Source organism: Elephantulus edwardii, unplaced genomic scaffold (assembly GCF_000299155.1).
Source record: "Elephantulus edwardii isolate Elephantulus edwardi_28Jun2011 unplaced genomic scaffold, EleEdw1.0 scaffold00079, whole genome shotgun sequence".
Taxonomy (NCBI): Eukaryota; Metazoa; Chordata; class Mammalia; order Macroscelidea; family Macroscelididae; genus Elephantulus; species Elephantulus edwardii.
The window spans coordinates 10,770,262-10,792,247 of NW_006399829.1; the positions used below are offsets into that span (position 1 = coordinate 10,770,262).

The following is a 21,986-nucleotide window of genomic DNA, read 5'->3' on the forward strand; positions in this document are numbered from 1 at the left end:
GGCTAAGCACTTTATCCAGTGCACTGTCAGGGCAGCTGAATAATAAAGACTCTCCTTTTACAAAGAGAAGAAAGAACACTATTAGTATAAGTTAAAGTATTTGCACTAGAGAGGATTGAGATTAGGAGAAAAGACTGAAACTGTCAAGGATTTCATTTTACTTTGATCCACAATCCACTTGGTATCAGGAGTCAGAAGATCAGGAAATGTATTGCAGTGGGAAAGTCTGTAGTCAGGAACTTCTCCAAATTATTGAGGGGCAATGATGTTTGTTTGAGGACTAAGATATGCCTTATTTTGCCAATAGTCTATGCTCCTGAGAGCTGGATAGTGAATAAGGATAACAGAAAAATTGCTCTCTTTGAACTGTGGTGTTGGAGAAGAGTACTGAATATCCTATGAACTGCCAAAAGAAGAGACAAATAGATCTTGGAGAAGGTGCAGTTAGAGTGCTCCTTGGAGGCAAAGATAGTAAGACTTCACCTTACATACTTTGGCATGTTGAGGGACAATGAAGAGGGACACCATGCCTGCAAAGTTGTAGGGACAACGAAAGAAAGACTCTCAACTAGGTGGACTGATATAATGACTGCAGCAATGGGCTTAAATGTGTCACAGATTGTGAGAATGGCACGGGATAGGACAAGAGTACAGATCTGTTGTTGATAGGGTCACCGGCATCTAACAACAATGATGGGCTTAAGAAAATAAAAGATTGATTAATTGCAGATCTCCTGATGACTGGTATCAAGGGTGTTGATGTGAACCCAAGTAACATGAAATCACTACCATGATGCTGTTTATTGGTCCAGAGGTGAGGATTTTTGTTCTGTGGATGTGAGATGCAGTTCATATTGAAGGCAGTAGATCTTCTGCAAGTGCTTCCAGCCTGCTCACCATCACCAAGCAAGGCTGTGTCATCTGCAAAATGCAGGTTGTTGATAAGTCTCTGATCATGATCCTTTTCTCTGATCTTCTTCTTCATAGAGTCCAGCTTCTCAAATAAGTTGCTCAACATACAGATTGAATAGGTATGGAGAAACAATACCCTGACACACACCTTTACTGATTTGAAACCATGCATTATTCCCTAGCTTCATAAATACAGGTTTTGTATGAGCACAACTCTTGTCTGGGATTTTCATTCTTCTCAATGTTAGCCATGGTTTGTTGTTGATCCACACAGTCAGATGCCTTTGCATAATCAACAAAGCACAGATAGATATTCATTTGGTATTCTTTGCTTTCAGCCAAGATTTATCTTGACATCAGCAGTGATACTCCTGATAACAAAGTCTTTTCTAAACCCTGCTTAAACTGGTAGTCATATGTCTGTTTGCTGTCCTAGCTGTTTTTTGGATGATCTTTAGCAGTGTTTTGCTTGCATGTGATATTATTGATACCGTTTGATAGTTTCCATTCTGTTGGATCACCTTTCTTGGGAATGGGAACGAGTATGACTCTTCCAGTTAGCCAGCGATGCAGCTGTGTTCCAAATTTCCTCAGCTAGACTAGGGAGTCCAGGGCTGCATCTGTCAGTTGAAATATGTCAGCTGGTGTTTCATTGATTCCTGGAGCCTTATTTTTTTGCCAATGCTTTCAGTGTAGTTTTACCTTCTTCCTTTATTACTATTTAAAAAAAAATATTCCCCCTCCCCTTCATTACATAGACTCTTGTTCATATGGTACTTCTGAAATCTTTTTGGTACAGTATCTCTGTATATTCCTTCCATTTTCTTTGGATGCTTCCTGGGTTATTCATTATTTTGCCCACAGCATCTATCGTCTTTCACATGCATATTAAACATCTAAAAATTCCTTCCAACCATGGCTTAGTAAGAAAAATACTTGCCAATTTGCTCTTCTTTACCTAGGGAGAACAGTCAAGGAAGCACTGTAATTGGCATTCTGGGTCTTGACCTACTTTTACTATATAAAATATTTTTGCTTTTCTTCTGCATCAATAGCTAATTCGCCCTAAGAATTTAGATCATGAATGTCAGTGGAGTTGCTTTGTTTTTTTCCCCTTTTTCAAAACTGCTATAGCATTAAATTTTCCAAATGGTCATTTTTATGTGGAGAGGATGGTATTTAAGAATCAATAGAAGGGGAGGGAGGGCTGGGCGGGGAGAGAAGTGCAGTAATGAATGAATGGAAATCCAAAATCTCTGTAAATGCTCATTAAAATTATTTTAAAAAAAAGAATTAATACATGACTCTACTTAAAGAGATGATTCAGATCTGATAGAGGATTGTCAGGACACAGTTTAAGAATGTCAAGAAATAATCTGGTAAAAAGTTTGAAGCAAGAAGTGAACCCATTTAAAACTCTAGAATACAATAGGAATGGAAAAAATTGGGGGTATTTCATTAAAGGCATTCCTCATCATTATTCCATGGCAAATCTGGCAAGTCGAGAAAATAAAATTTAAATCATGGTCATGTGAACAAGGCAAGGACATTTATGTTAGTTGTGGTTTTGGCAAGTGGGTTTGCAGTGATTCATTATTCATCCTGAGAAAAGTTTCCGCAAGATCCTTTGAAGACATCTTAACCCCAGACGCCCCGTCTCGTTAATGCTCCTTGTCTTGTCTACCCCAGCCCCAAATCGGCAGGTGGAAGAGCACTATGTTCCCAGATCTGAAGGTGGAGGAGTGGTGAGGAGAGCCCAAGAACATTTATGAAAATGAGTGTCTTTCTCCTTTCTCTTCCAGGTTGTCCTTCTACTCAGGCCACTCCTCCTTCTCCATGTACTGCATGATGTTCCTGGCAGTAAGTACTCTGTCTGTTGATGGGTGGCTGATGGATGGGCTGCCTGCAAGCACTGTGTTCAGTGTGGGCATCCTTTCCCGGACTAGTCAGGAAGCTGGCTATAACCGCAAATTTCAAGATGACACAACAAGCTAGATTCTCTTGTGGGTGCGTTAAGTAGAGAGGAGTGGATATCTGTGCTTCACTCAAAGCCAGGGACGGTTTGAATGTATTTGTGTCCTTCATTTAGAATTTAGAGGTAACAGTTTTGTCATACAGCAACTTGAAACTCTGGAGGATGATAGAGGGAGCCCGTGTGGCCAGTAAGGAGGTGCACAGGGATTTGAACCCACCAGCTGTAGCAGGAGGTAAAGGTGGGCAACCTCTGGAAACCCACTGCAGGGTCAGTCAGGAGTTTATTTCAATTGACTGAGTTGAGGTTTTGAGTTGAGGATAATGCAGACTATTTACCTTTAAAATAGGTGTTTTTCTGACAGTGGTAAAAGCCTAACATAATCAGCAAGTCTGAGTTTTGATGCTAAGAACTAGTAGATGTATCCTTATTTTGGGCTTATTTTCAAAACAATTTTCTGGAACCTAGAGTCTCTTTCTGTGTCTTGCCAGCAGGCCAGGGATACAAAGTACTGAATGAGGGCGACAGCTGTTGTTTGGAAATCTGTCAGTGGTTGGGAATGTCTGTCCCCATCTTCTCCATGCAGAGTTTAGGCACCATGCAGCTTGGCATTCTCCTGGCCTTACCTGGTGAGGAGTGGATATTGGTTATTACAGGGGCTGACTTTCTAACACATTTCCCAGGCCGCCTTCTATGGGACGGGAAAGGTTTCTGCTCCCAGGACAGCCAATGGCTGCTGCAGGAGCTTTTCACTGCCTCCCAGAACAAGTGGCATGACAACTGGCATTTGCCTTACAGAGTTGACAGTGATACACGCACATTATGCATAGCTGATAAGGTGGTGGTGTCAATTTCTTGGCGCATAACTAGTGGGGGACAGGATTTTTGAACGTGCACAGGAATCTTGGAAGGTCAGTGACTGTAGAACAGAAGCACAGCTGGGAGCCACACCACCCTCACAGTATTGCTGTCTTTGAGACCAATGTTGCATCTGCCGGTCCTTTTCGTTGAGGGTCTTCCTCTTTTCTGCCCATCTTCTGTTTTACCACGGTTATTTACGTATACTTTTGCATAGTCAGACAATGCAAGTAAATGTCATTTGAGGGAGCTCTGTTAGCATAGTCTGTGGGGACTTGCACTGTTACCCCAGAGGTTGTTTGAAGCCACTTGCCACCCTGAGGGAGAAAAATGGGTCCTCTCCTCTGGAGAGATTTTTCAGCCTTGGAGACCTGTGAGTCAGCTACGAGTTGGTGCTGATTCAAGTCGGTGAGTTTGAGAGTTTTTTACAGTTGTTCTATGCCATCGAGTTACCTGTGACACATAGTGGCCCTATGTACAGCAGTTCTGAATTCTGCCCTGTCCCAACCAGTCTCACTATTTCTTTTTTCTTTTTTTTTCAGTCTCACTGTTTCTGACACACCTACCCCCATTGCTCCAGTCACTATCAATCCATCTCATCGGGGTCTTCCTCTCCTGCGCTGTCCATACATCCTTCCAAACATGATGTCCTTTTGTAAGAACCAGTCTCTCTTGGCAATGTGCCTAAAGTATGAGAGACAGAGCTTAAAAATCTTAGCCATCAAGGAGAACGTTGGTTTCACCCTAAGAAAGACCTATTTGTTTTCTTGGCAGTCCGTGGTGTGTTCAAGACTCTTCTCCAGCACCACAATTCGAAGGCATTGATTCTTATTCTGTCATCCTTAGTCATAGTCAGCTCTCTGATGTATAGCAAGTAACTGTGAAGACCATGACCTGGATCAGGTGCACCTTAGTCTCTAGACTTGACATCATTGCTTTTTAGTATTCTGGAGAGATCCCTGACAGGAGATTTTCTCAATACAATTCATCTTTTGATTTCCTGACTGCTACTGTTAAGAGTACTGACTGAGCCAAGCAAGCTGTATTGTTAACAACCCCAATCTCTTCTCTACCTTGGTGCTGCCAGTTGGCCCAGTGGTGAGAATCTTTGTCTTCTTGATGTTGAGCTTCAATCCATATTGAAGAGTACAGACCTTGACCTTCTGCAGCAAGTGCTTCAGGTTCTCTTCTGTTTCAGCAAGCAAGGTTTGTCATCTGCATAATGTAAATTATTAATGAGTCTTCCTCTAATCCTGATGCCACATTCCTCCTCATAAATCCCTGCTTCCTGGATCTACTTTGCATATATACAGAAAAGACATGGAGACAGGATGCATCCCTGATGCACTCCTTTTCTGATTTTGAACCATGCCATGTTTCCTGCTCTGTTTTGAGGACAAGTATAGTACCGTCAAGTGTTTTGGGATTCCCATATTCCTTAAGGTTAGCCACAATTTGTTGTGATCCACACAGTCAAATGCCTTTACATAGTCAATGAAATACAGGCAGACATTCCTCTGGTACTGTCGGCTTTCTGCCAAGATCCATCTGACATTCACAATAATGTCTCTAGTACCACGACCTCTTCTAAACCCCGCTTGTATTTCTGGTAGTTCTATGTCAATGTACTGTTCTAGTCGTTTCTGGATAATCTTCAGCAGGATTTTGCTAATGTGTGATATTAGTGATACTGATAATTTCCACACTCTTGTTGGGTCACCTTTTTTTGGAATGGAAATAAATATGGATCTCTTCCAGTGAGTTGGCTAGGAAGCTTTTCTCCAGATTTCTTGGCACAACCTGGTGATCACATCCAGGTCAGCATCAGTTTGTTGAAATACGTCGTTTGCTATTCCATCAATTGTCAGAGCTTTATTTTTTGTCAAGTCCTTCAGAGCAGCCTGAACATCCTCCTTCATCATCATAGACTCTTTTTTTTTTTTTGTATTACTTGATTTTATTTTACATTAGGTGGTGGACATCATAGACTCTTGATCTTATGTTGTTTCATGAAATTCTTCTGTGTCAGCCAGTTCTTTTTGGTACAATGATTCTGTATACTCCCATCTTTTAATGCTTCCAGAATCATTCAATATTCAGCATCCTTAAGCATTGCCGCGGGGCTTGAATTTGTTCTTTATAGTTAGTTCCTTCAGCTTAAAAAATACTGAGCGAGTTCGGCCCTTTTGATTTTCTAACTCTGGCTCTTTGCCTTGTCTTCCTGAATTGCCCTTTCAAATCTTCTGTTCAGCTCCTTAACTTCTTGATTTCTTCCCTTTGCTTCTTGATGCTCAAGTGCAATATTCAGTCTTTTCTGACATCCATTTTGGTCTTCTTCTTTCTTTACAGTAGACACCCAATATTTCTGAAAATGTGATGCCAGAAATGTCCATTACTGGGGAAAGAAGGAAGAGGCAGAAAAATAGGGAGGATGGAAATCCTAGGATAACAGTTTGGTGGGTGAATGTGGGAGGTGTGTGTGAAGGAATAGGAGAGATTGAGGACTCGAGAAGACAGGGTAATAATAGACATAGAGGAGTGGTGATTGTGTGAAATAGAGGACATGAATGAATGATTGTATGAAAGACAATGTACAATGTACAAGAGTGAAAGACAATGTACAAGAGTATAAACAAATAAAAATTAAAAACAATACAAATGTGCAATCTTGTCTTGCCACCTATTTAGTTTTACCAGAAGGTTAGCTTGTCTTTGAAAAACCAACTTTTTATCAATAGGGCAGAGAGGTTGGGGGAGAAGCAAGAGCAAGATGCTAAGAACTTTTCCAGAGCACATGAGAAGCTTTTGAGGATTTAGGTATTTTCTGTGATCTGGTGTAATTTTGAGGTAATTATTCACTCTACCCTCCATCCTTCTTTCTGGTAAAGAACTATGAATCTGAGGTTTAGTTAATATTGACAGCAAGCTGTATGTCACAGCACCTTGGTGGTTTGGTTGTGTTTTTTTTTTTACTCTTCCCATTTGTCCCCGTGAAATAAGAAATGAGAGGTGACTGGTAGTTTTACAGATGAGGGAATAGGAGCATTGCATATGCGGAGGTGGGCACTGAATGAGTCCTCTGAGGGTCTTTAATAATTGAGCTTCATCCGTTAGTCCAGTTATCTTAGTGAAAGTCAAATAATTTTTTTTCTTCTTTCTGAAAGTAAGATTGTGAGTGGCACCTAACTTTGATCCACTGGTTTTGTTTTTTTTAAAGTTTAAATATTATACTTAGGTGTAGGTATTAATTTCATGTCTTAGCATTTTCTTTTCTTCCCTGTTCCCTTGAGCCTTCTTGGAACACTTGCTGCAGAGTTAATCACACTGGGATTATCTCCATAGCCCCGTTCTGGCTATCTAGTCAAATAGAATCTGTGCTGTGTGGTCTTTGTGCAACAGAAAGTTAGTGGGCAAAGGTTTTGGCAGCCTGCTGTGTGTATACTCTGGAGCATATGAGCAGGTGAGTCAGGGATATGAGCAGCAGGAGAATTAGAAGAGCTGTATTTTGGTAAGGATGCTGTAGTGGCAAGACGCTGTGCTGCCAACACAGAAAGATGCAGTTCAAATCCACCAGCCTCTCCGCAGGAGAAAGACAGGCAATCTCCCATGCCTCTGAAAACTCACTGGTCGGTCCAGCTATGAGTCACTTCCAATTTGACAGTATGTAACACCACCATAGTTTGGTAACTGAGTAGCAAGCATATGGGTCATTTAGATAGAAAAATTAAAACAAAAAAGCACTTACTGCTGAAGATCAAAGATTAACAGCCTTTAGTATGGATCATTCTGCAACACAAAGTCCTTCTGGATAATGCATTCACTGCATTTCAGCCTTGGAGCAGTGGAAGGAACTTGTACAGCGACCTGTTTTTATCTCTGTGCTTAGATAGGTGTCACCTTCCTTTCCACTTTGACATTTATGCACAAGTTTTATCACCCACACTCCATGGAAAAGTCTATAGCTGATGAATGATCGTGTTTCCCTGAGCATGCTGGCATCTAAGATAGCCAGAAATTTCACTAGCAAGAATCTCTGGCACCAAGAAAAGAAGTTCCCGCAAAAATGTCTACGTGAAGAAAAGATTTTTGACACCGTCCTGTCTGGCATCCAGATGGACCCTGGAGTCTTCTTCAGCAGGCCTTGGCATCAGACAATTCTGCTGACTGGCTGGAGTGCAGGGCTTCTTTGCACACAAGTAGCCTCCATTATGGCTTCAGTGACTCCCCTTGAACTTGGCTGGAATTTGTGTGACAGCTTGGGAGAAGTGCCATGGGATGAGACTTTCTTTTTCAGTCCATTGAGAAATGCAGTAATGCCTTCTTGTTGAGGCTGAAACCCCGGTGTCTCTGTCACCATCTCTTATTTTTCCCTGTAGTAGCTTGCATATCTCTTGGTATCCTCTCGGCACAGAATGCCTCCTTTCCAGGCCTTGCCCCTTCTCCTTACTTGGACAGTGTCACTCACTCTGAATCCTACAGATGCGTTTTCATTCCAGCTAATAATCACCCATCTTACATCACTCAAGATCTGTAAGATCCTGTGTTTTGGTACTGATACAGGTTCCCCCCACTCTCTAAAAATAGAGCATTTTGTAAACTTAAGTAACATAAAGCAAAGCAACTGCCATTCCTTCATATGGGAAACATTCTTTTAGCATAAATCCTCAAGTGGCCGTAACAGTGTACACAGACTCAAAGGTCGGGTGCTTTGGTGGCAAGTACGACTGCCAGGCAGTGAAGTCCCTCTGGCTGCTCAGGGTCCCAGCTTCTTGTCACCAGCCTGCTCAAGGCTAGCTTCTCCCCTTTTTAATAAAAGCAAAAAGAAACTTCCCTTTAGCTTTCTAAAAATGGAGCCTAATACAAGCCATATAATTTACCTATCTTGATTATCTGCTTCCTGTCATTCCTGTCAGTTTTAGGTGGCAGAAGTTAGAAAACCTCAATTTTATCATGTTTGGTGTTAGTGGTTGGTGTGCAGCTGTGAATATTGGTTAGTATTAACAGGTCTCCTTTGTATGCTGTGTACATTACTAATAATGACATTGTACTTCCAGATCCTGAAATGTTCATTTTGAGATGACTCCAAGACCATTCTCAGCAAAGATCCTGTGATTCAAATTCAGAGCATCCATTACCAGCCCATGTCAGCTCACCAATTCCATTCCATTTGGCCAGCTTCTCATTTTCCTTTATCTGTACTGTATGTACTCCACATTCTGATTATGAATGGATGTTTGTAGCTGTTTCAGTCAGGGCCTACATTGGCTAAAAGCTTTATTCCGTTCCTATCATTAAGGTAGGATCTACTCTGAAGAGACAGCTCAAAGGACTTTGGGAGTCAATGAAACTAGTTGGCCTTGAAAATGCCAACATCTTGTTTCCTCCCTAAAGCCTGGGCTTCAGCAACAGGGGGTTAGATTGGCTTTCTGTCCTTATTTCCATAAAGAGTATTAACAGCTGCCTGATTCACTGGTAACAGCTAAAGAAACTTTTATTCTTTTCTTCCTATAGTATTTGCAGCCCCTCTCAGTATATAAGAAGTGGAGAAATCAGAGTATAAAGTTAATGGTACATCCTTCTTTTTTCTAAAAATTGTGTTTCCTGGAATCTCGTCTCCTGTCTTTTCTAGAGTTGTTCTCTTGTATGCTTTAAAGTCTTTTTGGATAATATTCAGGTTTGTGAGGGGTTGAGGGGAAGATAGTAGAGTTAGTCCTCTTTAAGCAAAGAAGTGAAGCTTTTGGTCCGATAGCAATCCTCCAGTTGACCCTTGTGTTCACCCCTCAACCAATTCTTAGCACCACAGTACTTCCTAGTCTGTTTCTGTCTTGTAATTCTGTATGAACTTTTTTCCCTTCTGGAGAATAAGGCAGTCTGGTGTCATGGGGATTTTAACTTTGGGAGAAGAAACATATACTACCATATAAAGTGTGGGGCATAAGAATAACCTGACCTTCATCAAAGGAGCACAACAAAAAAAGGCAGCTATAAATCCTTAAGTCGAGGTATGAGAGGAGGTAGTAGACAAGAGGCAGTGATTTTGGAAAGCAGTTAATAGTATAGAGGAAGCGGAGTCCAAGAGTAGGGCTTAGGAGACTGAGAAATGCTTAGTAATTGGAGGTGTCAGAGATCCAAGAGTGAGTTTTGGCCAGCAACATGGAAGACAGAAACCAAAGTGTGGAGCTGTGGGGCTCAGTCAGCTGGACCAGGGAGAGGCTGTACAAGCGCACTGCAGCGTAAGGTGGGGACCATTATTTTCTGTCTAAATTCGAGTTGAAGGGATTTCTCTCATTCATCCTCTGACCCAAGAAGTAGCTATACACATTTATAATTTCAGGCTTGGCACACTGTAGGTATTTGGTAAGTATTTGAGTAAGTTAGTAAGAATACCACAAACTCTATGCAAATGCCATTCTAACTGCATGAGACATGTTACTCAGTGTCGCTTATTGGATCAGACTGAATTTCCTAATGCCAGATGCTGCTTTTACTTCAGTAAAACTCTAGAATTTCAAGATAAGTCTCTTGATATTGACTTGCTATTAACCTGAAGGGGGGAAAAAAGGAAAAGGGATCCTCAGATGATCAGTAACATTTAAACTTTCGACGGCACAGGAGAGGAGAACTCCAGATGAGATGAATTGATACAGTAACTGGGGCAATGGGGTTGGTGTGTCGGAATCAGTGAGACTTGCTCAGGACAGGGCAGGCTTCAGAGCTGCTGTGCATAGGGTCGCAGTGACTTGACGGCACATAACAACAATGAGTTTTATGAGTCAGACTTTATGCTGTTTCGAAACAGATGTTCATACTTGTGCCCAGTGAACTGGATTTGTGTCAGTAGGCAGAACCATGTAGATAGTTTTTTGAGAAATGCACTTAATATGAGCAGTGCATCTTAAACAGAATTTTTAAAATGGATGTTAGAAATGGCATTCTTAATGGATACAGATTAGGCTTTAAAAAAGGCAAATAGGTTCACTGACAGTTCATAGGAAAGATTCCTATTCTTTCCCTACTGAAATCCTTAAGTGTACACCCATAGTCAGAAGCAGACAGACAAGGGAAATCTCCAGATCCAGTGACTTTGTAGGAAAGCCATAAACACAGTAAAGATGCTATTGAAAGATTTTACTTCTTTTCTGGATCACAGATATAGTTTGTAGCATTTGACCAGGTATCTACATTTTAGAGAGATTATTTACTAAACTCAAGTGGCCATGTTTAGATTCTGAGAGTAAGGGAGCTCTCTAGTCATTTGTGTCGTGAGTTACACAGACTCAGTCCTGACACTGACACAGGAAGTTAGCCCTATGGGGCTGGAGCAGGGGCAGCTTGGGCTTAGGAGGCTAATGGTACACCCGAAACTCAGAATACTGACAGTGTCAGCCTTTGACCAATGGACTCATGTTACAAAAGAGTTGCATCTGAAACACTTATGCACCATTGTCTTGTTTACAATTCCAAGATAGAGCAAAGACCTGGTGGTCTATTACAGCCGAGAAAATCCAATGGGCAAGGAGTACATATTAAAAGTGACTAGACAAAACAGTCAAACTAGTGATGAGCTCCTATGTATAATAATGGCGATCCCATTTCTTTACCTTTTGCTTTGCACCTGCACTCCAGACAGATCTAGGTATCTAATAAAGCTAGGCTTCTCAGTTGGCACTTGAGTGAAATGGTTTTATTCTTCTCTTTTGTATTAGTTGTATTTCCAAGCCAGGATGAAGGGAGAATGGGCAAGACTCTTACGCCCAACAGTGCAATTTGGTCTCATTGCTGTATCCATATATGTGGGCCTTTCTCGAGTTTCTGATTACAAACACCACTGGAGTGACGTGTTGACCGGACTCATTCAAGGAGCTCTGGTTGCAGTATTAGTTGTAAGTACAACTTGATAAACATTTGACTAAGAAAAACTGCCACTGAAGAACTTACTGTGCAAGGGCTGTGAGCTCTGGGGCCCTAGCAGAGCTGCGCTGGCAGCCCACAGGCACGTGACTCAGAATTCACCAGGTGCTCTGAGGAGAGATTGGCAGTCTCCTCCTGTGGGATTTAGAGCCTCTGAAAATCCGTGGGAGGGTCAGCTATGAGTCATTTCCAACTTGATAGCACAGAACATAAACTGGTAAAAACCACGTATCTCATAGGAATACTTAAAGACTGACTATAAAGACAATCTACCAGTTGTATTTTTGGTAAGAATTGGGGGATTTTTTTTAAAATTGCCTGCAGAAGGAAGCCATTTACCTAAGATAAAACAATGTAATTCTTTGAAGTTACAAAGTCTGCCAAAGGAAATAATTAATTAATTTTTATCCCACATCATGTATACCTTTTTGTTTTGTATTTTAGGCTCATGCAACTTTGTGTGATTTACATAAAATGTATAATCTATCTTTTCTAGGTTGTATATGTATCAGATTTCTTCAAAAACAGAGATTCTACTTTTCAAGTCCAGAAAGAAGAGGACTCACATACAACTCTGCACGAGACAGCTGGGGCAGATAAACACTATCAGAACAGCCACCAACCTTGATGGGTGGCAGGGGCCCAGCTGAAGCTGCCCGCTCCCTAAAGGACTGTGCCGGAGGCACAAGGGTCGGGTCGCACGGCCCTGCCTGTTGTGCACACCTTCACGGGACTGCTGCTGCTACTCCTCCTGGACGCCCACTTTACCTGTATACAGTTACACTCAATGCAATGTCACCTAATCGCTGAGTTTATTAAAGAGATTTCAGGCCTTCACTTAACTGTTATACCACCTGTACCATTATTTTTATTAAAAATGCAATGCTATGTACAAATTATGTAATATACTTTGTAAGAATGAAGTTTATTTTAAATACAAATTAAAATGTTCAAAGACATATCTTGAGATGGGAGAACTAAATTAGTACTTCTAAGTATTTGTAGTCAAAAGTATCCAGACAGGCGTTTAAAATTGTACATTCCTTTATAAGTAGAGGCTTGCAGCAAACACAATATCTCTCTTGATTTTGGTGATTCCTAGGGGAAAAAAGAACACACATTTAACTGGGTTTTTTAAAACAGCACAACAATCCTGATAGAATAATTAAAATGGTTTTAAAAACAGTATTTCTGTTCACATAAAAAAACACTAGAGACGTTTTAAAGCACCTCACATGTGCGAGTATAAAATGATCAAAAGGGCTAAACTGTCAAAAGAAATGGATTAGAAACCACTGTATTTTCTATTACTATGTGAAATGCTTTCTTGAAAATAGCAAGTAAATTCTGTTTTCAAAACATTCATTCCTGGACTTAAAACCCTGAGTGAATAAGCCTGCATCTATATGTCAACAATCTAGAAACATAGGCCTATTTTTCCTCTTCTCAGGATGTCAGTTTGTTAATCAGTAGAACAGATGGCCTCATTCTAAGATAAAATGTGGATGTGCTGTTCTTTGATGCCATAACTCTCTTCGGCAGAGAGATTCAATTGAGAACAAACATATTTAAAATCATATTTGAGTTTCCCTCCTCAGTTACTATCACCTTGATCTAGCCAGCCTTTCTTGATCTGGCCTCTTTGCTTCCGCCTTAATACTGTACAGTCTGCCTAAAATGCAACAGGAACAATGAGCCGTGTAAAACCCAAATCAGAGCACCAATCCTATGCTCATATCTTCCAATCATTTCAAGCCTGGGGCTGCTGGAGCTACATAAGGTCTTTCTTCTTCCTCCACCACTCACTGTTCTACTCATTACTCACTCTGCTCCAGGCCGTTACCTTCTCAGACTCTCTCATCCATCATAATTCTACTTCCTGTATTTTTTCTGTAGTTCTACAAACACCATATATTTTAACCAATGACTTCTTGATTGTTTATCTCACCCACTAGAATGTAAGCTCCATGAAGGCAGGAATTTGTTTTTGCTCACTGCTGTATCCTCAAGTGCTTAAAACAATGCCTGACATTGTGCTCACAATAAATATTTTTAAACCAATATATATTATATAAGCTCCTAAGTTTCCCTTCATTCTCTAAATTTAATTTATAAACATGCCTAAATGTCCCTCTATGGGACTCCTAATTTGTGGTCAAGGACTTGAATCTCACAAGATTTACCTACAGTGAGAGGAAAAGGTGGATTAGATACGAACCTTCTGCAAACTTGTTCTCCAGCTCAGTGTTCCCAATGGCTTTCGCTGCTTGACACATCTGACGCAGCAGTTCTTCCAGGCGCCTCATACAGCGAATTATGCTGCCTGCAGAAAAGGAAATGGATCATTTGTGAGATAGAAACCATTAAAGCAGTAGAAATTTAAGAGGCAGAAGAAGGCATGAAAGGATAGTAGAGATCTCAGGGGTTTTCCATGAAATAAAGCAGCCAAAAAACTTGACTGGCCACTTACTAGATCCCTGGCACTGTGATGGGCACTTGGAAGACTATAAAGATGAAAGGGACAATGCTGGCCATTAACTAAAGAGTAGAAGAACATGGGTTCTAATATGTTAGCATTACCATCATAGAGGTGTAGCAGCGGAAAGCAACTGTGGGGGGAGGATGACAAGAATCCTGGTCCAAACAATGAGATCTCTGTCAGGCAGCGACATGGAAAGGTCACTGACAGTGGGCAGACAAGCCTGATAAACTGTAGCTTTTCAAGGATCAGGAGTGCACCCTACTAAGCTCCACACATGATCCTTGTTAAGAGAATGTAAGAAGACATTCTTAAAAAAAAAGGAATAAACAGATCGGATTTGTGTGGGTTTTTTTTTTAAGAAGTACCATCATTACTTCCCAACCTTAAATATTAGTTTTCTCTGCATTGTGTCCTCAAGGAAGCAGAAGAGACAAGTTTCTTCCCATGAGACTGGAGATAACTGTTGAATCCACAGCTTGTATTCTTCTGTCAGACCTGTAGTCCGCCCTCTAGGATAAAACCTGGGACTTCACTGCTTGCGCTAAGACAAAAATACAAGCTGTTACCTAGTAAGATAAAAGAATGCAGTAGGAAATACCTATGCACACTTACAATGTCATCTCTCCTGGAGCTGAACCCAAAAGCCCAAGGAAATACTCCATAAGCACCTAGGGGAATTGGGGAGATGACTTCTCAATGTGCCAATGGATCATAGCAATGAGAACACAAAGCTCTTTCTATTTGAGACAGTTTATGGGGTAAGACTCACCAATGAGGAAAGAACCAGCTAGATGACAATGATCTCTCAGAGGATAACACTACTCCTTGGTGATCTAGTTAGGATTTGGCACTTTTAAAGGATAATACTCATAGAGAGCGGAGGCACAAGAGTTAGAAAGAACACAAGATGGATACAGGTTCCAGTTTGGATTCTTTACTCACTAGCTCTGAGATACAAGCCCCTAACTCACTAGTGCATCTCCTTCCCACCTGTTAATAAATTACAAAACAAACCAAAAACTTCTTACTGTAATTCAGGATAGGTGGCCTACGATAAAGCAGCAGAAGGTCTTTGAAAAAGGCAAAGCCCTAAAAGGCTGAAATAGAACTCTTCACACAAAATACTCAAAGGTTTGTAGCGTTTTTTGATCCTTCCTCTCATCAAGTTCTGTGAAGTTCTTGAAGAATAGTTCAATTATAAACTATTTCTATTGTTTTAATTTTACCAAAATGGTTCTGCTATTGTCATCAAATAGACATAAATTCAATGATCGCACTACACAGTAGGGGCAAAAGTGATACTTCAACCTTCTCCCTCTACAAGTACGAATGCAGATAAACAGACTAAATGTTGCAGAAATGATCTAGCAGCTATCCTACCTACTAATAAAAAAGCTGTTCTCTGTAGCGCCTGGGCTCTTGTTCCAGCTGCCTCATCAGTTAGACCCAGCGAGTGGAAGTGCTAGACAAGATCTTCAAAGCCACACTACTACTGTGACCTTTAATACCTGACTTATTTCACTTAGTATAATGTGTTCAGAGATTTACTCCTCCAGGAACTACTGATGATGACATGCCACTGTGTGGCTATGCCTCATTGTGCTCATTTAGATATTAGGCTGTCTGCTCCACTGTTTTGCATGTACAGCTCTGGAAATAACACACACATATTTGAGCTCAAGTGCTTTTTACTGAAGGGCTTTTTTTTTTTAAAAAAAAAAACTGCAAAAATCATCTGGTTTTTCACTAACAGCATCATATTCACTGAATAGTCAAAGAAGCATATTTCCTCCAGTTTCATGGCATCCCTCAAAATGATTTCTAACACAATGACTGCCTGACTTTTAAATTACGTTTTAGTACAGTGCTTTCTGTGAATCTGGCATAAGGTTAGGATGAAAAGTTTCCTAACAGCTACTTTAACCAAAGAAGAAGAAACAGACATGCTTTCTACCAACTTTTGTATTTAGAAAGCAAACATAAAACCAAGATGCATTACTAGTGAGGGGTGACTGGAAGGCATAAGTTGAGAACAGAGAAGAAGGATCAATAATCAGAAAAACAAATATGTGCCAGAAATGAGGCTGGAGATAGAATGATAGAATTTTGTATAATCAATGATTTATTCATTGCAAATATTTTTTATAAAGGAAAAAAGCCACAAATGACACCTGTACAAATGGACTTCACCTGGTGGTCTACACAGGAATCAGACAGATTATATCTTGGGAAGATGGTTGGAGAAGCTCAATTATCAGCTGTGAAGACTAGGCCAGTCGTTAACTGTGAAACTGTCCATCAACTACGCATGCATAAATTAAAAATAAAGCTAATGAAAAGGAATTAAATCCACAAGAACCAAAGTTTGACCTTCAGTTTATCCCATCTGAATTTAATAACCATCTCAGGAATATGTTTGAGGCCTTGGACAGTAATGAACAAAACCCAGATGAGCTGTGGGAGAAGATCAAGAATGTCATCCATGAAGATTACAAAGACCGAGGAGGAAGGCTGAGACTGATGGCAGAAGAGACTCTGAATATGGCACAGAAGTGCAGAGATGCCACAGCAAAGTGAAAAAATCAAGACGTAAGGAGCTGAACAAAAGATTTCAAAAAGCAGCTCGGGAAGAAAAAGCTAAGTATTTTAATGAAATATGCAAAGAGCTCGAGTCAGAAAATCAAAAGTGCCAAACTTGTTCGGCATTTCCTAAGCTGAAGGAACTGAAGAACAAATACAAACCTCAAGTTGTAATACTTGAGGTTGCAGAATACTGGCAGACTATTTAGTCTATTTAGTGATCCAGGAAGTATCAAAAGAAGATGGAGGGAGTAAACAGAGTCACTGTATGAAGGACAATCGGCAGACACAGAAGAATTTCATGAAACAACATATGATCAAGAGTCAATGGTGATGAAGAAGGAAGTTCAAGTCACTCTGAAGAACTTGGCAAAAAAAATAAGACTCCAGGAATTGATGGAATACCAAGTGACATACTTCAATAAACAGATGCTGGCCTGGACGCGGTCACCAGGCTATGCCAAGAAATCTGGAGGCCAACTACCTGGAAGAGATCCATATTTATTCCGATTCCAACCAGTTGATTCAAGAGTGTTCAAATTATTGAATAATACCATAGTATCACACACAAGGAAGATCCTGCTGAAGATATCTAAAGGAGTGAACAGTACATTGAAAGAGAGCTGTCAGATATGCAAACCAGGTTTAAAAGAGGCTCTATCTCTAGTGACATTATAGCCATTATTAGATGGATCCTGGCTGAAAGAGATTATCAGAGGAGTGTCTGTGTTTCATTTACTATGCAAAGGCATTTGACCATGTGGATCACAACAGATTGTAGCTAATGTTAAGAAGAATGGGGATCCCAGAACACTTAATTGTGCATTTAAGACATCTATACTTGGACCAGGAAGCAGTTGTCAAACAGCAAGGAAACACTGCATGGTTAAATATCAGAAAAGGTGTGCATTAGGGATGCATCCTATCGCTGTATCTTTTTAATCTGTTTGTAAGACAGATCATTTGGGAGGCTGGACTTTATGAGGAATATGGCATCAGGACTGGAGGAAGATGCATCAACAACCTGCATTATGCAGATGACATTACCTTGCATACCAAAACTGAGGACTTGAGGCGTTTGCTAAAGAACGTCAAGGATTGTAATATTCAATATGGACTGAAGCTCAACATCAAGAAAACAAAAGATTTTCACCACTGGGCTAGCTGGTAGAACCATAACAGATGGAGAGGAGATTTAGATTATTCAATTTCCGCTTGTTTGATTCCACAATCAACACTCTTGGTATCAGCAGTCAGGAAATCAAAAGATGAATTAGGAAAATTTGTTGTCGGAGACCTCTCTAAAGTACTGAAAAGCAACAACATTAGTCTAGAGACTAAGATACCTGATCCTAGCCCTGATCTTCTCATTACGTGCTATGCATCAAAGAGCTGGACACTGATTAAGGATGACAAAAAAAATAATCGATGCTTTTGAGTTGTGGTGCTGAAGAAGTGTACTGAACAAGGCTGTGTTATCATTATGTGCCATTGAGTTGCCTGTGACCCATAGTGACCCCATGTACAACAGCTCTGAACTCTGCCCTATCCTGAGCCAGTCTCACCGATTCCGACACATCTACTCCCATTGCCTCAGTTACTGTATCAATCCATCTCATCTGGAGTCTTCCTCTCCTGCGCTGTCCCTCGACCCTTCCAAGCATGATGTCCTTCTCTACATGTCCAAAGTATGTAAGACAGAGCTTCAAAATCCTAGCCTCCAAGGAGAAACTTGGTTTCACCCTCTCCAAGACAGACCTAATTTTTCTCTTGGTGATCCATGGTATGTTCAGTATTCTTCTTCAGAACTATAAATCAAAGGCATTAACTCTTCTATCATCCTCAGTCACTGTCCAGCTTTCTGATGCATAGCATGTAATTGCAAAGACTATGCCCTGGATCAGGTGCATCTTGGTCTCTAGACTGACATCATTGCTCCATAGCACTCTGGTGAGGTCCCTGAGAACAGACTTCTCCAATGTAGTTCATCTTCAGATTTCCTGACTGCTGGTGCCAAGAGTGTTAATTGTGCAAAACAACTATGAGATATCATCTCACCCCAGTCAGAATAGCAAAATTTAACAGAACAGCAAGCAACAAATGCTGGCGAGGTTGTGGAGAGACTGGAAACCTTATTCACTGTTGGTGGGAGTGTAAAATGGTGCAACCACTGTGGAAAGCGGTGTGGCACTTTCTCAAAAAGTTGCAAATAGAGATACCATTTGACCCAGCAATTCCACTACTGGGAATATACCCTAAAGAGACCATAAACGACATCCAAGTAGATATATACACACCCATGTTTATTGCAGCTCTGTTCACAATAGCAAGAAGTTGGAAACAACCCAGGTGCCCATCAACAAACGAATGGACAGAGAAGCTGTGGTATATTCACACAATGTAAAACTGCGCTGCATTGAAAAACAAGGAACTCATGCAGTATTATTCAAAATGGGTGACCCTGGAGGACATCATGCTGAGTGAAATATCTCAGTCGCAAAAGGACAAATATTGCATGGTGCCACTGTTGTAAAATGGGACCGATATCAGGGGTCAGGAAATCAAAAAGCGTATCGCGATGGGAAAGTCTGCTGTTAGGGACCTCTCAAAGGTACTGAGGAGCAACAGTGTCTCTATAGAGACTAAGGTGCACCTGAAACAGGCCATGGTCTTTGCAATCGCTTGTTATGCATCAGAGAGTTGGACAATGACTAGGGAGGACAGAAGGAGAGTGGATGCTTTTGAGCTGTGGTGCTGGAGAAGGGTACTGAATGTACCATGGACTGCCAGGAAAACAAACAGATTCATCTTGGAGAGGATTAAACCAAGCTACTCGTTGGAGGCAAGGATTCTGGGGCTTCGTCTGACATACTTTGGACATGTTGCCAGGAGGGACGGGTCCTTGGAGAGGGACATCATGCTTGGGAGGGTGGAGGGACAGCGCAGGAGGGGAAGACCCTCTATGAGATGGATTGATTCAGTGACTGGGGTAATCGGGATGGGTGTGTCAGAGGCGGTGCGGTTGGCGCAGGATAGAGCAGGGTTTAGGGCTGTTGTGCATAGGGTCGCTATGAGTCGGAAACGACTTGACGGCACATAACAACAACAACAATCAGGGTTTGGGTAAGACTGAGAAAAACTGGATAAATTGTGTATACTGCACTGAAACAGATGAGGGAGTGAATCATTTAAAAGCGATGTATGATAGGGTATCATGGTTATTACAAGAGTCCACAATTGAGGCTGCATAGTGGACTGTACTAGGGGTGGCGGGAGGGGTGTGGGGGGGATTGTGTCCCAGGGAGGGAATGTTTTACTTTTGAAAGAGAGGAGCGAACTGGGGGGTGCGTGGGTGGGTGGGGAAGAGGTGGGGGAGGGCTGGGCGGGGAGAGAAGTGCAGCAATGAATGAATGGAAATCCAAAATCTCTGTAAATGCTCATTAAAATTATGGGGGGAAAAAGACATAAAAAAAAAAAAAAGAGTTTTAACTGTGGAGCTCAAAGTGTAGTTGTTAACCTCAATCTCTTCTCAATCCATCACAGTGCTATCATTTGGCCTAGTGGTGAGAATCTGTCTTCTTGATGTTAGGCTTCAATACATATTGAAGATTACAGTTCTGCAGCAAATGTTTCAGTTCCTCCTCAGTTGTGGCAAGCAAGGTTTTATCACCTGCATAGGCTGTTAATGAGTATTCCTCCAATCCTGATGCCACACTCTTCCCTACCAAGTCCAGCCTCCTGGATGATCTGTTTCACATAAGATTGAAAAGGTATGGAGACATGACGCATTCTGGCACACACCCTTCCAATTCTGAACCATGCAATGTTTCCTTGCTCTGTTATGATGACCTCTTCATGGTCCTGGAATAGGTTTCCTCTAAGCACAATCAAGTGTTCTGGGGTTCCCATTCTTCTCAAGTCAGCCACAAAATAAGGTAAATAGTTTGAATAAAAGAAGTAGATCTGAACTACTGACATTTGAATAAACTAGGTAGATTTGAGCTGCCAGGGGTTTGGCTTTTAAGGTTGTAATGCAACTCCCTATATGGACTGACATTGCCAGAGCCTTCAAAATTCCATAATCAAAATCGGCTAAGCTCTAGTCTTGCCTTGAGCACTCCTAAATACAAGGTCTTAATGATTAAAGGGCAGTATTAATTAGCCCCAGTTTATGTTTTAAGACTATTTCAAGCTACTTTTAGGGTTCAGAGGATGGAATGTTGAGATACTTTCATTTTCTATATAAAAAATGAAGAATCTTACTAAAAATAAGTATAATTTGAGCAAACGAAAAGTTTCAATGTAGTCATTTTTCTGTCTGGACAAATAAAGACATTCTGTACTATGTGCTAGAGTTTCAATTACAGTATTTTTCCAGTCTTATAAAGCATGTAGAATAAGCTGAGTGAAAGATTATACTGAAATGGAATAACATGGTTAAAGAGAAAGTAGGTTGCAAAATAAAATATTATCCTCTTTAGATCAAGGTTTTCAGGAAATCCTCCCCTTAAAAAAAAAAAGTGAATATATTAGCAATAAAACATTCCGGAAGTACCAAAGAAAAACCGTGCTACGGCAATTTCAAGTTATAACACAAATTTCTCCAATTCTTCTATACTGATTTATTTAACTGAAGAAATGAAAGGTACATAATGCATTTCAGGAATACTAAACACTGCTCCGATGCTGTTTCTGGGACTAAGGCAGAACTAGAAACTGCTTTAATTTTAGCAGCTTAGTAGTCACCTCCCCTCCTCGATGACTCTTCCATTTAAGTACAAAGGTCTAACTACAGAGGCCTCTGTCTATTTGGTTATTTACGCCTCTAAGAGGCCAAGTCTATTATCCCTTGATTATTCTGCAACTCAATCACTCGCTGCTGTCAGCCAACTCATAGTTGACCCACCAAGATCTTTCTCTTGAGGAGCTGCTTGGTAGATCTGAACTTAGAAGTTCAACTCCCTACGGATTTTTCTTATTTAAAAAAAAAGGAAGTCTGACCCTGCTACAAAGACAAAACATTATGTTACTGTGCATTTAGAAAAAAAGTTTTAGGTTAGCATCTTTGGCTTCTCAGTGGCACAGTTATCAGGAAGAGCTATTATATGATCAAGTCTTAGAATCATTCAGGCACAGTACTAGGCTCATCCGTGGGTTCCAGCCTAAAAGATGTCTAGCTAAAGAGTGATGGTGCTATATACTTTGTTGCTTCTGAAACAAGTAAAACAAACTGTAGGTAGGTCTGTCCATTACGTTGTTAAACAATGCTTC

General features: G+C 40.8%; 2 protein-coding genes across 2 annotated transcripts in view; one reads left to right on the plus strand and one right to left on the minus strand.

Moving 5' to 3' along the window:
- Nucleotides 1-12,281, plus strand: part of PPAP2A (phosphatidic acid phosphatase type 2A) — a 97,162-nt gene extending 84,881 nt beyond the window's left edge. Inside the window, exons 4-6 of the mRNA XM_006889590.1 lie at nucleotides 2,715-2,772; nucleotides 11,449-11,625; nucleotides 12,150-12,281. Of these exons, the coding sequence (XP_006889652.1) occupies nucleotides 2,715-2,772; nucleotides 11,449-11,625; nucleotides 12,150-12,281 (367 nt within the window). The remainder of the gene's footprint in view (nucleotides 1-2,714; nucleotides 2,773-11,448; nucleotides 11,626-12,149) is intronic.
- Nucleotides 12,282-12,698: 417 nt separating this feature from the next.
- The window catches only part of SKIV2L2 (superkiller viralicidic activity 2-like 2 (S. cerevisiae)), a 120,128-nt gene continuing 110,840 nt past the window's right edge, over nucleotides 12,699-21,986 (minus strand). The window contains exons 28-29 of the mRNA XM_006889591.1: nucleotides 13,872-13,976; nucleotides 12,699-12,751 (exon numbers count right to left, since the gene is read on the minus strand). Of these exons, the coding sequence (XP_006889653.1) occupies nucleotides 12,699-12,751; nucleotides 13,872-13,976 (158 nt within the window). The remainder of the gene's footprint in view (nucleotides 12,752-13,871; nucleotides 13,977-21,986) is intronic.